At 56.8% G+C, this 16262-nt stretch overlaps 1 protein-coding gene across 10 annotated transcripts; it reads left to right on the top strand.

Moving 5' to 3' along the window:
• The first annotated feature begins 71 nt into the window (after nucleotides 1-71).
• Nucleotides 72-14267, top strand: SLC25A29 (solute carrier family 25 member 29). Of its 10 annotated transcripts, none has more exons than XM_030931023.1 (6): nucleotides 235-390; nucleotides 6553-6596; nucleotides 9715-9786; nucleotides 10391-10476; nucleotides 12008-12091; nucleotides 12353-14267. In XM_030931023.1, the coding sequence occupies exon 6, from the start codon at nucleotides 12389-12391 to the stop codon at nucleotides 13100-13102; it is 714 nt and encodes a 237-aa protein (XP_030786883.1). In that variant the 5' UTR covers nucleotides 235-390; nucleotides 6553-6596; nucleotides 9715-9786; nucleotides 10391-10476; nucleotides 12008-12091; nucleotides 12353-12388; the 3' UTR covers nucleotides 13103-14267. The 10 variants fall into 10 exon arrangements, with proteins under 10 accessions (XP_010351957.1, XP_010351958.1, XP_010351961.1 ...); XM_030931022.1 differs by having other exon boundaries at nucleotides 9397-9786; XM_010353656.2 differs by lacking the exon at nucleotides 10391-10476 and having other exon boundaries at nucleotides 145-390.
• Nucleotides 14268-16262: the final 1995 nt, after the last annotated feature.

Here is a 16262-nt window from a genome sequence, read left to right as displayed (position 1 = left end):
GGCGGCGAAGCGCAGTGCTCGGGGTGTTGTCCGCGCCGCGCCCGCCCATTGGCTTCGCTCGGCGCCCCTGCCCCGGCCCTGCCTGCAGGAGCGAGGGGCGGGGCGCGCGGCCCGAGGTGAGGGACCGCCGGCCGGAGGGGATCCAGCGAGTCCGCAGCCGCCGAGGGACCAGTGCGGACCCCGCCGCTGCCGCCGTCCCCACCGTCCCCGACCGCGCCTGCCCTGGCTCCGCGCCAGGAGGGGCGGCCAGGCCCAGCCTCGGCACCGTGAGCTCGGGGACCCCGACGGCGCCCAGCCCGGCAAGGGGCCTCAGGGGGAGTACGAGGAGGAAGGGCAGCCTCGCCGGGGACCCGGCCATGGCGCTGGACTTCCTGGCTGGATGCGCTGGGGGTAAGGAGACGGTGGGCCTGGCCGGGGCAAGGGGTCCGGGGAGGGAGGCCGGCCCACCAGCACGCCCTGGCCTCGCGCCTTCCCGCTGGCGAGGGTCGCCGCGTCTGTGAATGGGGACCACAGTGCTCTTGCCTCGGGCGGCTCTCGTGGGCGTAAATTGACTTCAGGCCCGGGCTATCCACGGTGGCAGGTGTCTTTATTCTCTCCGGGCACGCTCGGACGGGAGGTCTGGGGCGCCGGGGCAGCACCGTGGCTGGGCGGAGGCCAGGACTGCCGGGAGGATGCCCCACTGCCCCCCGCGCCGAGGTCCCGGGCTCATCTCCCTCCCCTCCCCCATCCCCGTCCGGCGCGCACTGGGAACAGGGTCCCCTCCCCCGGCTGTATATTTGGGGGCTGACTCCACCCCGTCCCTCGCAACCGTCCAGCGGGGTTCGGGCTACCGGGCCGACCCCTTACTCGGCTGGCCTTGGAGGGCACTGAACCGCTCTGGCCAGACCCTAGGCGCCGAGTCACGCCTTGGAACTCCGCCCCTTCCTACGCGGTTTTGTGAGCTACTGGGGGCGGAAGGGGGATGGTAGGTGGGCCGGGCGAGCCGGTGTGGGGCACCTTCTCCGAGGCCAGGCCGCGGCCCTGGGGTTTCTCCCACGCCGTTGTCCCCGGGAGGGCGTGCAGTCCAGGCTCTCCCGTGCCCCAGCCGTAGGCGTCGAGCACGGTAGTTCTCTCTTGGGCCTCTGGCTTGTCTGCTTTTACCCTGAGGGTTAATTTATTCACCAGGATTCATCGGGAGGCTAGGTTAGATATCGCGGGGGGGAAGGGTGGTTGGCGGCGGGAGTTACAGAGAGGACCGGCCGGTTGTCCTTGTTTGGTCCCACTTCTCTCCCCAGCACCTGCCCTTGTTCGCTCTTCATCTACTTGAATTTAGCTTGAATAAAGCCTCAGCTCCTGGCCAGCGCTGAGAGCCCTGGCGGGAGTGGCTAGCGTGGCCTTAAGTATTTAAACCTGTGGCGTCGGAGCCTGCTTCTTCTTGGGCGAGAGACTCGTTGAAAAGGGAATGTGTTGGGGAAGTGATGTGCGTTGAAGGGAGTTAGAACTTCCCGGTCGGTCACCCAGTCAGAAGCTGCGGGGCACAAAGCCCAGAGTTTGCTGTTAATCGCTGGGGAGTTTCTCCCTAGTGCCGGGTGCCCTGGAGACAGAGGGGGCGTGTCCTCTGCAGATTCCATTCTCACCTTCCCCTCCCGCTTCCCATCTCGCTATTTGCTCCACCCTTGCTCCCCACCCACTTCCAGCTCCAGTGGGTGGGGGATGAGGGGCTGTCCCCAGGCCAACACCTCCTTCCAGACTTTGGGGAGTGGGGATTCTTTCCCCGGAGGGGCAGAGTTCCTTCTGCAGTTGCGCTACCGTCGGTGCTGCTCTCCTGGAAACACCAGGGTTTGGGGCAGGAACACTTTCCCTGAAGGCAGGCCTGCTTGACGCCTCCAGGCACACCTGTGGTCTCCTCTGCCCTTCCTTGCCTGGCCTGCCCTTCCTCCGCCTCCTTGCCTGGAATGTCCTTCGCTGTCCATCCTCATGGGCCCACCTGGGAGACATCATATCCATGCCCCCTGCCCCAGGTTTGTGGGTGAGGTCAAGGACTGGCACTGTCTGGTGCTGTAGCACTGGGGCACAGGCCACCCCTCCGCCCCCAGGCCCTACTTTTCGTGCAGCCCCCAGGCACATAATGGCCACCCAGCTAAGGCTCTACAAGCGTAAGCCTGAGCCTCCCAGGTGGACAAGGACAGAAGTCACCTGGGGGCTCACTCCTGGTCTCATCGGAGAAACCTAGGCCCAGGGAGGTGGAGGGACTAGAGCAAAGTCACACCACGTGCTCCCCTGATGGCCAGGATAGGCCCTCAGGACAGTGAACTGACCGTGTCCCAGCCTCCAGGTCCCTGACAGCCTGCCCAGAGGCACCCCACCTTGGGACCTGCAGGCTCAGGGCAGATGATACCAGTGCTTCTCCTTGGTGGCTGGGGAGGGGGACTATCCACTCCCTACTATTCGCTTAGTGTGGGTCACGTGTTTTAACTTCTCAGGGAGGCGGGGCCAGTTCTTTGACTGACAGCATCCTTGAGGCCTTGCATGGTGGAAGGTTTGGAATGCCTCCCCCCTCTCCCCTGTTGGGGGATCAACCCAAATCTTGAGGCCACATGAACACTGGGCTCTGGATGGGGCATGGACAGAAGCAGGCACAGAGAGAAAAGCTCAGCCGGGGGTGGGAGAACCTGGGAGGAGAGGAAAACCCCGAGAAGGGAGTGTGCCTCTTCCCACCACCTCTGCTGCCAGCCATCCCCAGGACAGTGGTTCCTCCCCACCCGCCCCAGCCCTTGAGGACCATTGGGTGGGGATTGCCCCTGGAGCCAAGCTTAGGGAGGACAGTAGACAGTGGCTTTGGAGTTGGGAGACAGGGTTCTGCTTCTGGTGTGACTGGAGGCCTCGTGTGCTCCGGAAGGTGGTGAGCAGGCTGGTCCGATGGAGGCTGGCCTCACAACCCACGCCGTTCCTGAGGATGGGTTCTTCTGGGTGAAGGAGACCAAGCCCCTTGCTGAAGGGTGCTGAAACAAGTCAGAAGAGAAAGTGGGAACCAGTGCCTGTCCTGGGAGACCTGAGTGGGGCCTCCCAACAGAGACAAGTGGGGTAAGGGTCTTTCTGCTGTCTCCGTCCTTTGCCCTGTTGCTGTTGCTGTCACCTGGGCAGGTCTGGGGCCAGAGGCGTGACCATGCACCCACAGGAAGGGGACCCCACAGCTGGACCTAGCTTCAGGGGACATGGAGGGGCCTCGAGGCGTCCCCCGCTGGAAGGAGAAGTCAAGTCCAGCGGCACATCCTGGGCAAGTGTTCAGTTTCCAAAACCCAGAGAAACCCAGATATGCCCAAGAAAAGAGGTTCTGGAACTAGGATTTTCAAATTTAGAAAATTAAAAAGCTGAAGTGGGAAAGAGGATGGATTTCCTGTTTCCAGGATACAAAGGCCTAGAAAACTAGAAACCCAGATGGAAGCCACAAAAGAAAAGATAGGCTTGGTGGTTGCTTCATCCGCCTGTGAATGTTAGAGGCTCCGGAAGAAGAGGGAGCAGGTCTGGAGATGATGAATATGATGAATAAATAATAGTGGAAATTTTCCCTGATCAGAAGAGGGCATGAGTCTGCACAGTGAAAGTGTTGGTATTGTTCCAGGCAGGGTTACTTTAAAGAAAAAGACACACCTTTGGCATCTCCTGGTGATATTCTTGAAATCCACAGATAAAATCTCAGCGACCTCCCCACAGAATTGAAAAAAAAAAACACATTGGCAGCAGATTTCTCATCTGTAGCACTGAAAGCCAGAGGACCAAGGCTGGCCTGGGCCCAGGATTCTCCACCACTCCAGAATGTTCATACTGTTTCCCAGTCAGATTAAGAAATAGATTTTGAGCCGGGCTCGGTGGCTTACGCCTGTAATCCCAGCACTTTGGGAGGCTGAAACACAAAAATCACTTGAACCTGGGAGTTGGAGGTTTCAGTGAACTGAGACCACACCATTGCATTCCAGCCTGGGTGACAGAGTGAGACTCTATCTCAAAAAAAAAAGAAAAAGAAAAAAAAAAAGGCTCTAATGAAATGGCAGTTGATGAGTAGAGACCCCAAGATGGAAGGAGAGGGAATTGTGAATTGAGTCTCACGGTCTCTAGGAAAATGTCAGTGGAAGGTGGCAGGGATGGGAGCCTTCTTCAGGTAGCTCTTACTAGGGTGGGTGGGACAGAAGGAGGCAGACAGAGTCATGGGGGAGGCGGTGCTTATCCTGTTTCTATATAATGATTAGAAGTATTAGAAACAGGAAGTAACCCTTTGCTGAAATTACAAATTAACAATTAGAAAGGGAATAAATAGCTGGGCGTGGTGGCTCACACCTGTAATCCCAGCACTTTGGGAGGCCAAGGCAGGTAGATCACTGAGGTCATGAGTTTTAGACCAGCCTAGCCAACATGGCGAAACCCCTTCTCCACTAAAAATACAAACATTAGCTGGGTGTGGTGAGGCAGACCTGTACTCCCAGCTACTCGGGAGGCTGAGGTAGGAGAATCACTTGAACCTGGGAGGGAGAGGTTGCGGTCAGCCGAGGTTGCGCCACTGCACTCCAGCCTGAGTGACAGAGCAAGACTCCATCTCAAAAAAAGAAAGGGAATGAATAGTAATTTTCCCAAACCATCAAAAATACGGAAAAAGGAGTAAAATAAACCATTCACATAAAATAAAGTGGCATAAAAATGTCAGATCCCTCAGTTGTTCCAGCAAAATCAGACTGCTTTAGACAAAATCCAGTTATAGTTGCTTACAAAAAACATCTAAAACAAGATAGTAAGAAAAGGTTCAAAATTACACATTGGGCATGGTGACTCATGTCTGTAATCGCAGCACTTGGGGAGGCTTGGGTTTTCTTGAACCCAGGAGTTTGAGTTTTCTTGAACCCAGCCTGGGCAGCATGGCAAGACCCGTCTCTGCCAAAATTACAAAAATTAGCTGAGTGTGGTGGCTCATGCCTGTTGTCTCAGCTACTTGGGAGGCTTAGACAGGATGGTCACTTGAGCCCAGAGGATGGAGGTTGCAGTGAGCCGAGATTATGCCACTGCACTCCAGTCTGGGTGACAGAGTGGGATCTTGTCTCAACAAAAACACCAAAATTACAAGTTGGACAAAATCATACCAGTCACATGTAACCAAAGAGAAAGCAGAATTGGCAAAGTTAAAGTTAATATCAAGTGGATTTTAGGGTCCAAGGTTTTTTTTTTTTTTTTTTTTTTTTGACACGGAGTCTCGCTCTGTGGGTCACCTAGGCTGGAGTGCAGTAGTGCCATCTCAGCTCACTGCAATCTCTGCCTCTTGGGTTGAAGCGATTCTCCCACCTCAGCCTCCTGAGCAGCTAGGATTACAGGCATCCGCCACCACACCCAGCTAATTTTTGTATTTTTAGTAGAGATGGGGTTTCACCATGTTGGCCAGTCTGGTTTTGAACTCCTGACCTCAAGTGATCTGTCTGCCTTGGCCTCCCAAAGTGCTGGGATTACAGGTATGAGTCACCACACCTGGCCAGATCCAAAATGTTAAAGGATGAAGAGGATGTTAGGTAAAGATACAAAGTTCAATTTGTAGAGATGCATAGTAACTTCCACAGGCATTAAGTGGAAAAGTGAGAATGGGTTGTAATGTTAGTTTGTTACTCAACAGATGCTAGCTGTTTTAATTATACATAAACACTACTGGCAGTAAAGGGAGAGCTTGAACAGATGTCCAGGTGAAACTCCAGGGAGAGGAGCAAGGGAGTCAGAGTCAGTTCACTGAGCCTGTTTCTCCTGTGAAATGGATAATGAGGTTGCCTTACTCACAGTGGTGGCAAGAGTCAGAGATGGTTGCCACCTACACAGTGTTTAGGACTCTGAGAAGTGTTTGTGAGCCGTTTTGGAGGGGTGAACCTTTGTCCTTCAAGAGGGGCTGGATTTTTGGCAGGACCTGAAATAATAACCAAGGAAGACCGCACAGTCACAAGCTGTCTCCCTGGGCTCGAGGTGGCTCCCACTCAGGGAAGGGGACGGGGGTGTCAGCCACTGCATCAGGACCTGAGGTCATCACTTCCTGGGGGAGGGAGGTAAACCTTTACAGGTAAGGAAAGTGAGATCTAGAGACAGAGTCATTTGTGAGCACGCCAGGCTGATGCGTGGCAGGGGGAAAGTTCAAATCTGGGGAGGGTCTGACCCCAAAGTCCAGCATCCCTGGAGCGTCCTGCCCATGTCAGGTGTTTGGATTAATGGGACATCCCAGAAATAGTGTGTGCAGCCTCCCAGGGGACAGCTTCCACTGTCAGGCACCCAGACCAGTCCGCCGTGGAGAGCAGCAGCCTGCAGATGGGTCACCAGCGCTCAATGGGACAGATGCTGGCATGGCATTGGGATGTCACATGCATACCCCCCCACTGGACACGAGGATTCCAGGGGCTCATGGGATCTGCCTGCTGCACCCACAGGTGCGTGGGCAATGCCCCTTTCCCCTGCAGGAGCTCCTGCCAGTCCTCCTTGCCAGCACCCCCTCATGCCCAGTGCCCTGCACTGCATTTCTGAGGTATGTGGGTCACAAGTCCCCCTCTCCTCCTCCAGGTGTGGCAGGCGTGCTTGTGGGACACCCGTTTGACACAGTCAAGGTGAGTCTCATCACTGCTTTTTTTTCTCGGCGCATACATTGGAAAGAGGCTCACAGGGTTGGGGTGGCTAGAATCCCGTTTCCATGGACAGCCCCGGGTGGGCAGCTGCTTTTACACGGCGCCGGGCTGAACCTTACTCGCTGCTTCGTCCTGGCATCTCCCAGCTGGGGCTGATCCACATTCTGGGTTCATGGCCAAGTTCATCCTGGGCTTGGCCAGCTGGGACCGAGGTGCTGAGGTTTCCTCCCACCCAGAGCAAGGGCACCTACATTGTTCCCATGCGGAACTCCCCCAAACACTTCCTTGAAAGAAAGAAAAGTTCAGAGAGAAAATACAAAAAAGCCAAAACTAGAACCTCCCATGAACATGATCTTCACGGAGTGGTGATCACCCTTACGGAGAGTCCCCGTGATAGTTTCCCAGGTGCCAGAGGCGTGAGGAAGGGCTCTGTTAGCCAGTTCCTTGACAACACCCCACACCTCCATAAACCGGAGTTCCAGGTTCTCAGACCCCCCAGAACAGAAACCAAGGAAATCTATGTCCTCCAGCTGGAAATTCCCAAATAAATCCCCCACCCTCCACTTGTGGTTGGGCTGTATGTTCTGAAAGTAGCCCAGTGGGGCCCTTCCTCACCCTTTTCCCTGGGCCCCAGGGCAAACTGTGAGTGGCGGGCACTAGACCAGCCTTGTGTTTGCCGGCAGCACTACACGTGGCCCCTCTTCCCACTGAGGGAAGGAAGGCAGGATGCGCATTCTGAGCTGGGTTTGCAGGAGACTTCCGGTCTCCTTTTCTAGAGAGCCCAGGTGTTTGTTGGCAGAGACAGTGACTGCTTACCATAAGGCTGGATTGCATCCAGCACAAGAGTGAGGGCCCAGCCTTATGCATTGGCTGTGACCTTAAAAAGTGCTGTCCCTGGGCCTTGTGCAGGTCCGGGCCCTTCTGCCAGCTGGTTTTCTACATGACCTTGGGTAGGTCCCTGTATCTTTGGGCTCAAACGTTGTCATCGTGCCAGTGCTCAACAGCATGATTTATGTTGGATTAAATGCTAGCTCTGAAAAGCACAACTCTTCTATCCACTGTGGGCCCATGTGTGGAGGAGGCTGAAGGGCCAGGCTTTCTTGGCAGGCAGCGGCCCCACGTTTCCTGCACCAGCCTGCCGAGAGTGAGGCTGTGCAGAGTCGGCCCACACAGCCCCGGGCCCCAGCCGCGCCCACGCGCTGCCTGGCCAGGCCACCCGGGAGGCCTCCCCCAGGCCGCAGCAGCCCAGGACAGCCTGGCAGTGTCCACGTTGCACTGTGTTTATATCTCGTCGTCATGTGTTGTGAATGCCTCTCGCGTTCACTTCCTCTTTCCAGCTCCGCGGAGGCCTAGGCTCTCTGAGCTACGAATCGGCCAGACCTGCTGGGCTCCTGCCCGGCCCCCTCAGGCAGCCCCCAGCAGGCCGGGGAGCACTTTTGTCCTGGTGCTCCGCCGTCCTAAGCCACTGAGCCCTCAAGCAGCATCCCTGATGTGACTCAGGGACAGGAGTTTCTCCAGCCTATGAAATTTTACTCCCCAGACCCTACTTCACTGTCTGGAGGGTGGTCTTTGAGAAGATCTATTTGTGGTCCTTTTTTTTTTTTTTTTTTTTTTTGCCACTGTGTCACTCCAGCATCACATCTGGACATACCTACCTTAAAAAGCTGAACTTTTTTTTCTTTGAGACAGAGTCTGTGTCTGTCACTCAGGCTGGAGTGCAGTGGTGCGACCTTGGCTCACTGCAACTTCCTCCTCCTGGGTTCAAGTGATTCTCCTGCCTCAGACCTCCCCAACCCCCCAAGTAGCTGGGATTACAGGCACGTGCCACCACGCCTGGCTACTGTTTGTTTTTAGTTGAGGTCCAGCACATGTAGAAAGTGCACACATCCGGCCATGCGCAGTGGCTCACGCCTGTAATCCCAGCACTTCTGGAGGCCGAGGTGGGCGGATCACGAGGTCAGGAGATCAAGACCATCCTGGCTAACAGTGAAACCCTGTCTCTACTAAACATACAAAAAATTAGCTTGGCGTGGTGGCGGGCACCTGTAGTCCAGCTACTCAGGAGGCTGAGGCAGGAGAATGGCGTGAACCTGGGAGGCAGAGCTTGCAGTGAGCTGAGATCGCGCCACTGCACTCCAGCCTGGGTGACAGAACGAGAGTCCGTCTCAAAAAAAAAAAAGAAAGTGCACACATCCTAGGTATACAAGTCATCGCAAAGCACAGGTGTGGGGAGCCGCCACCCAGGAGAAACCGAACATGGCCAGCCCTCTGGAAGTCTTCACTCCTGCTCCTATCAACTCCTCCCGCCCCTTCTTCCGAGGCTTCCACTGGCCTAACTTCCTCCTTTTTTTTGAGACACAGGTCTTGCTCTGTCACCCCAGGTGGAGTGCAGTAGCCCACTGTAGCTTTGATTTCCCAGGCTCATGCAGTCCTCCCACCACAGCCTCTCAAGTAGCTGAAACTACAGGCAGATACCACCATGTCTAGCTAATTTTTTTTTTAAGTTACTAGTAGAGACGGGGTCTTGATACGTTGTCCAGCTGGTCTCAAGCTCCCGGGCTCAAGTGATCCTCCTGCCTTGGCCTCCCAAAATGCTGGGATGACAGGCCTGGCCCACTGTCCTCCCTTCCAACACCACGGGCCCCTTTTGCCTGGTTTGAACTTAATAGAATTGCAGCTGTACCCTAGAATCATCAGGGGCTACCCGAGTCCATGTCAGTCTGTACTGTCACATGGCCACAGACTATCTCACGGCTGGGACAGTCACAGTTTATTCCCCCAGACCCTTGGGACTGAAAGAATCCAAGATCTGGATCTCCTCTATAGCGCCCAGAACCACAGCCCCCGTCCTGAAGCACATGGCCTTCACACGTGGTTCTGCACGAAGGGAATTTTCTGTCCTGCTTCCTTGGACACAACAATAATCAGGAAACAGTCACTTTCATCAGGGAGCAGTCATCTTGACCTGTGATGAGGGGGTGACCGGCTATCCCGGGGCAGGGGATGGGGAGGGTGGGTGGGGGCTGGCTGTGGGGGCTCCGTGCCTGGATGTGATGTTGAAATTTTGTGTTGCTTTAACCGCCTTTACTTTCTGAGCTAGGGGCTGTCTCCATCCATAGCAAAAGTGTAACTTTGTTGTAGATGGGCGTAAGCCTCACCCTGGAGAGCGCTAGTAAGTACAGACCAGGTGAACCAGACCCCAGCCTGGACCCCACCCTGTCGTGCCCATCTCCCCAACCCCAGAGTTCCCTCCGTAGCAGGGGATAGGGAGGGTGTGAGACAAGCTTGGGCCCAGCACAGATCCTGGGGTGGGGGCTCGGGCTAGTCGAAAAAAAGCAGCCCCCTCTGGATTGGGGGTCCTCATGTGGGGGTCTCTTGGCCCTATGGGGAGCTGGGAGCTTCCTAAACTTGTGTCCAAATGACTAGTTTCCCAGGGGTGGGTCCGTTCCCATCAATCCTCAAAGGAGAGCCTGTCACCCCAAGATTTTAAGAGCCTGAGCTGTAGATGACAAGACTTGGGATGCTGGGCCACAGTTCCTCTCCCAGAGAGCGAGGGCTCGTCACAGACTGAGGGGTCAGAAACAAAGTAGGGAGAGACCTCTGCCCACATTGGTGGGAAAAGCTGAGTTGACCTGAGCCTGACGTTCCCGAGCATCTGGACTTGGGCGTTCACTAGTGTATGTGACCTGCAAAGACTTCACAACACTACCCAGGTGGCATTGAGTATCCAACCTGGGAAGGAATAGCTACACGTCACATCGGTTCTATTCACACAGCCCTCTTAGTCCCAGTGTTGGGCCTGCAGGAGGAACAGAGAGAGACCCCAGAACATTGAAGGGAAAGCAGCAAACCTCGCATCAAGGTGCTGGCCAAGAACTGGGCCTCCAGGGTGGGAGGGGTGCTTCGGGCCAATCTTAAAGCGCTGGCTTCCAGCTGTTGAGGTCCTGGGTGTACTGAGATTGTACTTGTTTCCTAACAAAACATTTTTTGTAAGTGCATTCACCAATAGAGGGCCCACCTATTCTGGTGGAGAGAATTGGAAAAGGTTCCAGAATCTGGGCAGAAGCCTGGCTGCTCCCGATGAGGGCTCTCCCTTGCCAGCACTCCCTCCCACCCTCACTCTGACCAACACAGCCACTCATGTCCCTGGAGAAGACAGCTTTGGCCAAGTTATAAAACATCTCTGAGCCTCAGTCTTCCCATCTTGGAAATGGGGGCAGTTGTCCCAATGCCAAGATAACTGAGTGTGAAGCCTTCCCCTGTCCCAGGCTGCCTAGTACCGAAGGCACTTGCTTTGTGGCCCCGGCTGTAAGAATGAGCATTTCTGAGTCAGACCTAGGGAATCAGCCCCTGAGAATGTGACTTGACCTAGTTTACTCCCACCCCCCGCTCTGCAAGTCTGAGCCTCCTATCGAGCAGAGAGAAGCTCATAGGCAACAAAGAGCGCTTTGACATGGAAGAGGTTCTGGGCCACTGGGCTCGGAGGCGGCGGGGCCTGAGCAGCATCCCAGGCCCCAGCGCTGCTGACGTGGGTCCCCAAGGAGGTTGTTGGCTGTTCTCTTGCCACTGCTCTGTTAACTCATAACTGCTGTTCTCACTAAAGGCTACTGGCAGAGACCAGGCAGGAACTCCTGGAGCCAAGGTCATTGCTTATTTATTTATTTATTTATTTAGCGTTGCTTTCTCACCCAGGCTGGAATACAGTGGCGTGACCTCACTACATCCTCTGCCTCCCCGGTTCAAACAATTCTCCCACCTGAGCCTCCTGAGTAGCTGGGATTACAGGCGTGTGCCACCACGCTAGGTTAATTTTTTTTATAGACATGGTTTCGCCATGTTGGCCAGGCTGGTCTCAAACTCCTGACCTCAAGTGATCCACCCACCTCGGCCACCCAAAGTGTTGGGATTACAGGTGCAGCCACTGCACCCGGCCAGGCTCATCACTTTTTGCACCTATTGCCTCGAAGCCAGTCTGACGGGACATTAGGGCAGGGGACCTTCAGCCTGGTCTGGGACATGGGCCGCCCACTCAGCAGTATGACAGGCATTACCTGGAGAACGGGCCGGTCTCAGGAGGTCGTTCATGCCCCACCGGCAGTGCACTGTGCAGCCATAGTGTAAACAGGAGGCTTAACCTCAACTGGTGTGAGATCTTGGGGACCCCCTACCCTGTCTCCAGCAGCCTGACCCTGTAGCTGTTTGCCCACCGGCACCCCATCCTGAAAAGGCATAGATACCCGGTCCGCCCTGCCCTGGAATTACAAAAGTCTTAGACTGTGCCTGAGTGCCCAGCCTCCTTAGGAGACCCTCCCAGGCAGCCTGAGTGCCAGACCCGGGAGCTGGGTGCTCTGGCCCTGCCTGCCTGCCTCTCTCACTGGACCCTCTCCTTCCAGGTGCGGCTTCAGGTCCAGAGCGTGGAGAAGCCTCAGTACCGCGGGACGCTGCACTGCTTCAAGTCCATCATCAAGCAAGAGAGTGTAAGTGGCCTGGGCTGGTAGGGCTCGGGAGGCACAGGATGGGGAACCAGCCTCCAGGCTGCCACCGCCCCAGACCAGAGAGCCAGGAAGGAAGGTGTCAGGATGGCCAGGAGGCCAATCAGGACCTAGGTTCCAACGAAATTCTGCTTGGTCCTCAGGAGCCCCTGAGGTGGGCTGGGGCTGCCATCCTCCGACCCCTCTCCGCGTGGAGGGCCCAGGAGGTGCGTGTTGCCGGCTCTGATGGCGTCTCTGCCCCCGCAGGTGCTGGGTCTGTACAAGGGCCTGGGCTCGCCGCTCATGGGGCTCACCTTCATCAACGCGCTGGTGTTTGGGGTACAGGGCAACACCCTCCGGGCCCTGGGCCACGACTCGCCTCTCAACCAGTTCCTGGCAGGCGCAGCGGCGGGCGCCATCCAGTGCGTCATCTGCTGCCCCATGGAGCTGGCCAAGACGCGGCTGCAGCTGCAGGATGCGGGCCCGGCACGCACCTACAAGGGCTCGCTGGACTGCCTCGTGCAGATCTACGGGCACGAGGGTCTGCGTGGCGTCAACCGGGGCATGGTGTCCACGCTGCTGCGAGAGACGCCCAGCTTTGGCGTCTACTTCCTCACCTACGACGCGCTCACGCGGGCGCTGGGCTGCGAGCCGGGCGACCGCCTGCTGGTGCCCAAGCTGCTGCTGGCAGGTGGCACGTCGGGCATCATGTCCTGGCTCTCCACCTACCCTGTGGACGTGGTCAAGTCACGGCTGCAGGCCGACGGGCTGCGGGGAGCCCCGCGCTACAGCGGCATCCTGGACTGCGTGCGCCAGAGCTACCGCGCCGAGGGCTGGCGCGTCTTCACACGGGGACTGGCGTCCACGCTGCTGCGCGCCTTCCCCGTCAACGCCGCCACCTTCGCCACGGTCACCGTGGTGCTCACCTACGCGCGCGGCGAGGAGGCCGGGCCCGAGGGCGAGGCTGTGCCCGCCGCCCCTGCGGGGCCCGCTCTGGCGCAGCCCTCCAGCCTGTGAGGCTCACCCCGCCCTCCTTCCCTAGGGCCCCTTCTCAGAAACCTGAGACATAAATTGGCCCCTGAGTCGATTGCGGTGCTCCTGCTCGGATGCCGGGGCCGTGGACTCTCAGACCTGGGCTGAATTTTGCTGATCAGCTGGGTGGCTTTGGCCGAGAACTTCACTTGCCTCAGTGTTCTCATCTGTGAAATAAGGACCCTCATACCCACATTGTAGAGTCACGAAGGTCAGAGATGATTCTGAGCGGCAGCCAGCACCTGGCCTGGCTGAGGCTGTTGCACCATTCATTATCCTGGAAACTGAGGCAGACACTCCAGTCCCTTTCTGGGATCCTGGCCATGCCACTGTGTTCCTGCCCTGCAGGCTGGCTCCCAGGGGTCTCTGATGGCCCACCAAGGGGCTGCCCAGGGACCTGACTCCACATATCCTCCACCCGGGAGGTTGGTGGGCCACCTCTGGTCTGTGTTAGGGACAGAGGAAAACTTGGTGTGCCTCCTGGTGTCGCAGAACTGGATACTCTGCATACCCCAGCTTCTCCACATGCCACTGCTAGGGGTACCCCAGCTGCTGCCACTCCTGCTGGAGGGTGAACTGGGGACCCTCCACCCTCCGGGAAGCCATGGAGTCTGCTGGAGGCACCATATCAGCCAACGGGACTAGAGTGGGGAGCAGACAGACCAGTGGGTGGAGGTCTCGACAGTTCAAGTGTGATGCAGCTGTGGCAAGGAGAAATCCTTCCACCTCTGAGCCTCAGGCTGCCTGTACGTAAAATGGGGACATGGCCAGCTGATGGACAACTGAGTCTCTGGCCCAGCCATCACCGCCAGCCAGGATCCCCCACGGTGTGCAGAGGGCTCAGCAGAAAACAATATGGGATCCCCCTCACCAGGGCTGGAACACCTCCAGCCACAAAGAAGCCAAAGGTCAGTTCCCTTGCTCCCCAGCAAACGGTGCCTCCTAGGCATTCTCAGAGCCAGGGCTTCATCCCTGTGAAGGCACAGGGTCAGCTAGTGGGCACGGGGGTGGCTAGTTGGGGCCTGGGGCAGAAGAAGGCGGTACCAGGCATCCTGGGGAATATGCTTAATGAAGACGACACTGGGCTTTGCACAGCCTGGTGTCGCTGTACAGAAACTGTCAAGCGAATAAAGTTTTCTTTGTTTTTTAAGTGGTGAGGCTGCCTTTGCATATGGTGGAGGAAAGGGCTTCATTCAACACCCTTGCCCTGGAGTCGAAGGGGCCAGCTCAGGGGTGTGTGTGCCCTCGGATCCTGACAGCGGCCTTGGCCATGTGACTTGGGCAGTTGCGGATACATCTGAGAACCTGTTTTCTCATCTGTAAGGCAAGCTAATGCAGGGCGTGAGGATTGGAATGTAAAGCTTATGAACACGCTGGTGCAGCCTGGCCATCCAGCAGAAATGCCTCTGCTATCATCCCAGCAATGAGAGGCCTGTGGTGAGGGACACTGGTGGGTGGGGCAGCAGGGATGGGGGTGTCCCAAAAACAGCTTCCTGGAGGAGGGGAGGTCTGAGTGGAGCTGACTGTTTCAGCCACCCGGGCAACTTGGGCACAACTGTACCTAACGTGACCTAGGAGGTCAGAGAGCGCTTCCTGGAGCTTTGCCAAAGGTGTGGTGTGGGGGTCTCACTGCCCACCTCACCTGCAGTTCTGTTCAGCCTCCTGGAGTTAGCCCTCAGCATCCTGAGCCTCTGCAACCACCAGCCCTGGAGGGTCTCCCTCCCAACTGCTGAACCAAGAAGCTCTGCCCACTGACAAGGGAGAGTCGGGGAGGGGCCCCAGTGCCTGTGCCTGTTTAATCCTAGTGCCTTCCAGGGAGGCAGGAGGCTGCGAGGAAGCTGGCTGTTGACCCCTGGGGTCTCCTTGCCTCTCCTCTTTACTCTGAAATAAACCAGGGGAAGCTCCCAGGGGTGAGGGACACACCCTGGCCATGGGCACAGAGAGGGGCCCCTTCCCTGGCTCCTCCATGTCCAGTTTGGCAGCCCCTTTGCCTGGGTGGCTGAATCTCTCAGGGCAGCTTTGGTCCGCCTGTGGCTGTGGTCCCCATCACCCTGGATCTCTCCACACATCTGCACTCTCTGGAAAGGCCCCAACGTGACCCTTGTCAGGAACTGATTTGAGCACAAAGCTTTCTCCAGCCCTGCTCACCCTGGGTCTTCTCCATGACCCCTGCTGCTGCCTGCCCTCTGGGGACAGCACACAGACAGGCCAGCCACTCAGAAGTGAGGGGTGGTGCGGCAAGGAGCAAGGTGAAGGGGCGGGGGCCTTCCAGCCGCCTCACGCTTCCCAGTCCAGCCGCCTCACGCTTCCCAGTCCAGCCGCCTCACACTTCCCAGTCCAGCCGCCTCACGCTTCCCAGTCCAGCCGCCTCACGCTTCCCAGTCCAGCCGCCTCACGCTTCCCAGTCCAGCCGCCTCACACGACCAACACATCTGCCAGGCAGGGAGCGGAGCCGTTGTTTTTAATGAATTTATTTTACATTTTATTTTCTCCCTGATTGGAACTTTTTTTTTTATTTTGAGATGAAGTCTCGCTCTGTTGCCCAGGCTGGAGTGCAGTGGCGCTCTCTCAGCTCACTGCAACCTCCACCTACCGGGTTCAAGTGATTCTCCTGCCTCAGCCTCCGAGTAACTGGGATTACAGGCACCCGCCACCACACCTGGCTAATTTTTGTATTTTTAGTAGAGACATGGTGTCACCATGTTGACCAGGCTGGTCTCAAACTCCTGAGCTCAAGTGATCCACCTGCCTCAGCCTCCCAAAGTGCTGGGATTACAGGTGTGAGCCACTGCGCCCGGCCTCTGATTTGAATTTATTTGAAATAAGTGATATATGAAGGTGATTAAAAATACCCCCAGAACCCAGGCTTATGCAGTGAAGAGGAAAACCTCCTTCCACCTCCCTGGGGCCAGCCTCTTCTGAGCCGAGGACAGTCTCCAGTTCCCGGAAGGCATCCAACACATCTTGGGCAAGTGCCAGCATGGAGTGGCAGGGGGACATCTGCACCCCCCACGAAGCGTGGCCGAGGTCCTGACTGTTCTGTTCTTTGCTGTCTTCACTTGACAGTGATCCTGGAGATTGCATCCGTCTCCTAGGGCTGCTGTAACAAAACACCACACACTGTGGCTAAACAATAGCCAAGTGT

This window comes from Rhinopithecus roxellana, chromosome 5 (assembly GCF_007565055.1).
Source record: "Rhinopithecus roxellana isolate Shanxi Qingling chromosome 5, ASM756505v1, whole genome shotgun sequence".
Taxonomy (NCBI): Eukaryota; Metazoa; Chordata; class Mammalia; order Primates; family Cercopithecidae; genus Rhinopithecus; species Rhinopithecus roxellana.
The sequence above is the reverse complement of the archived record's forward strand: the minus strand, read 5'-3'. Positions and strand labels throughout refer to the sequence as shown.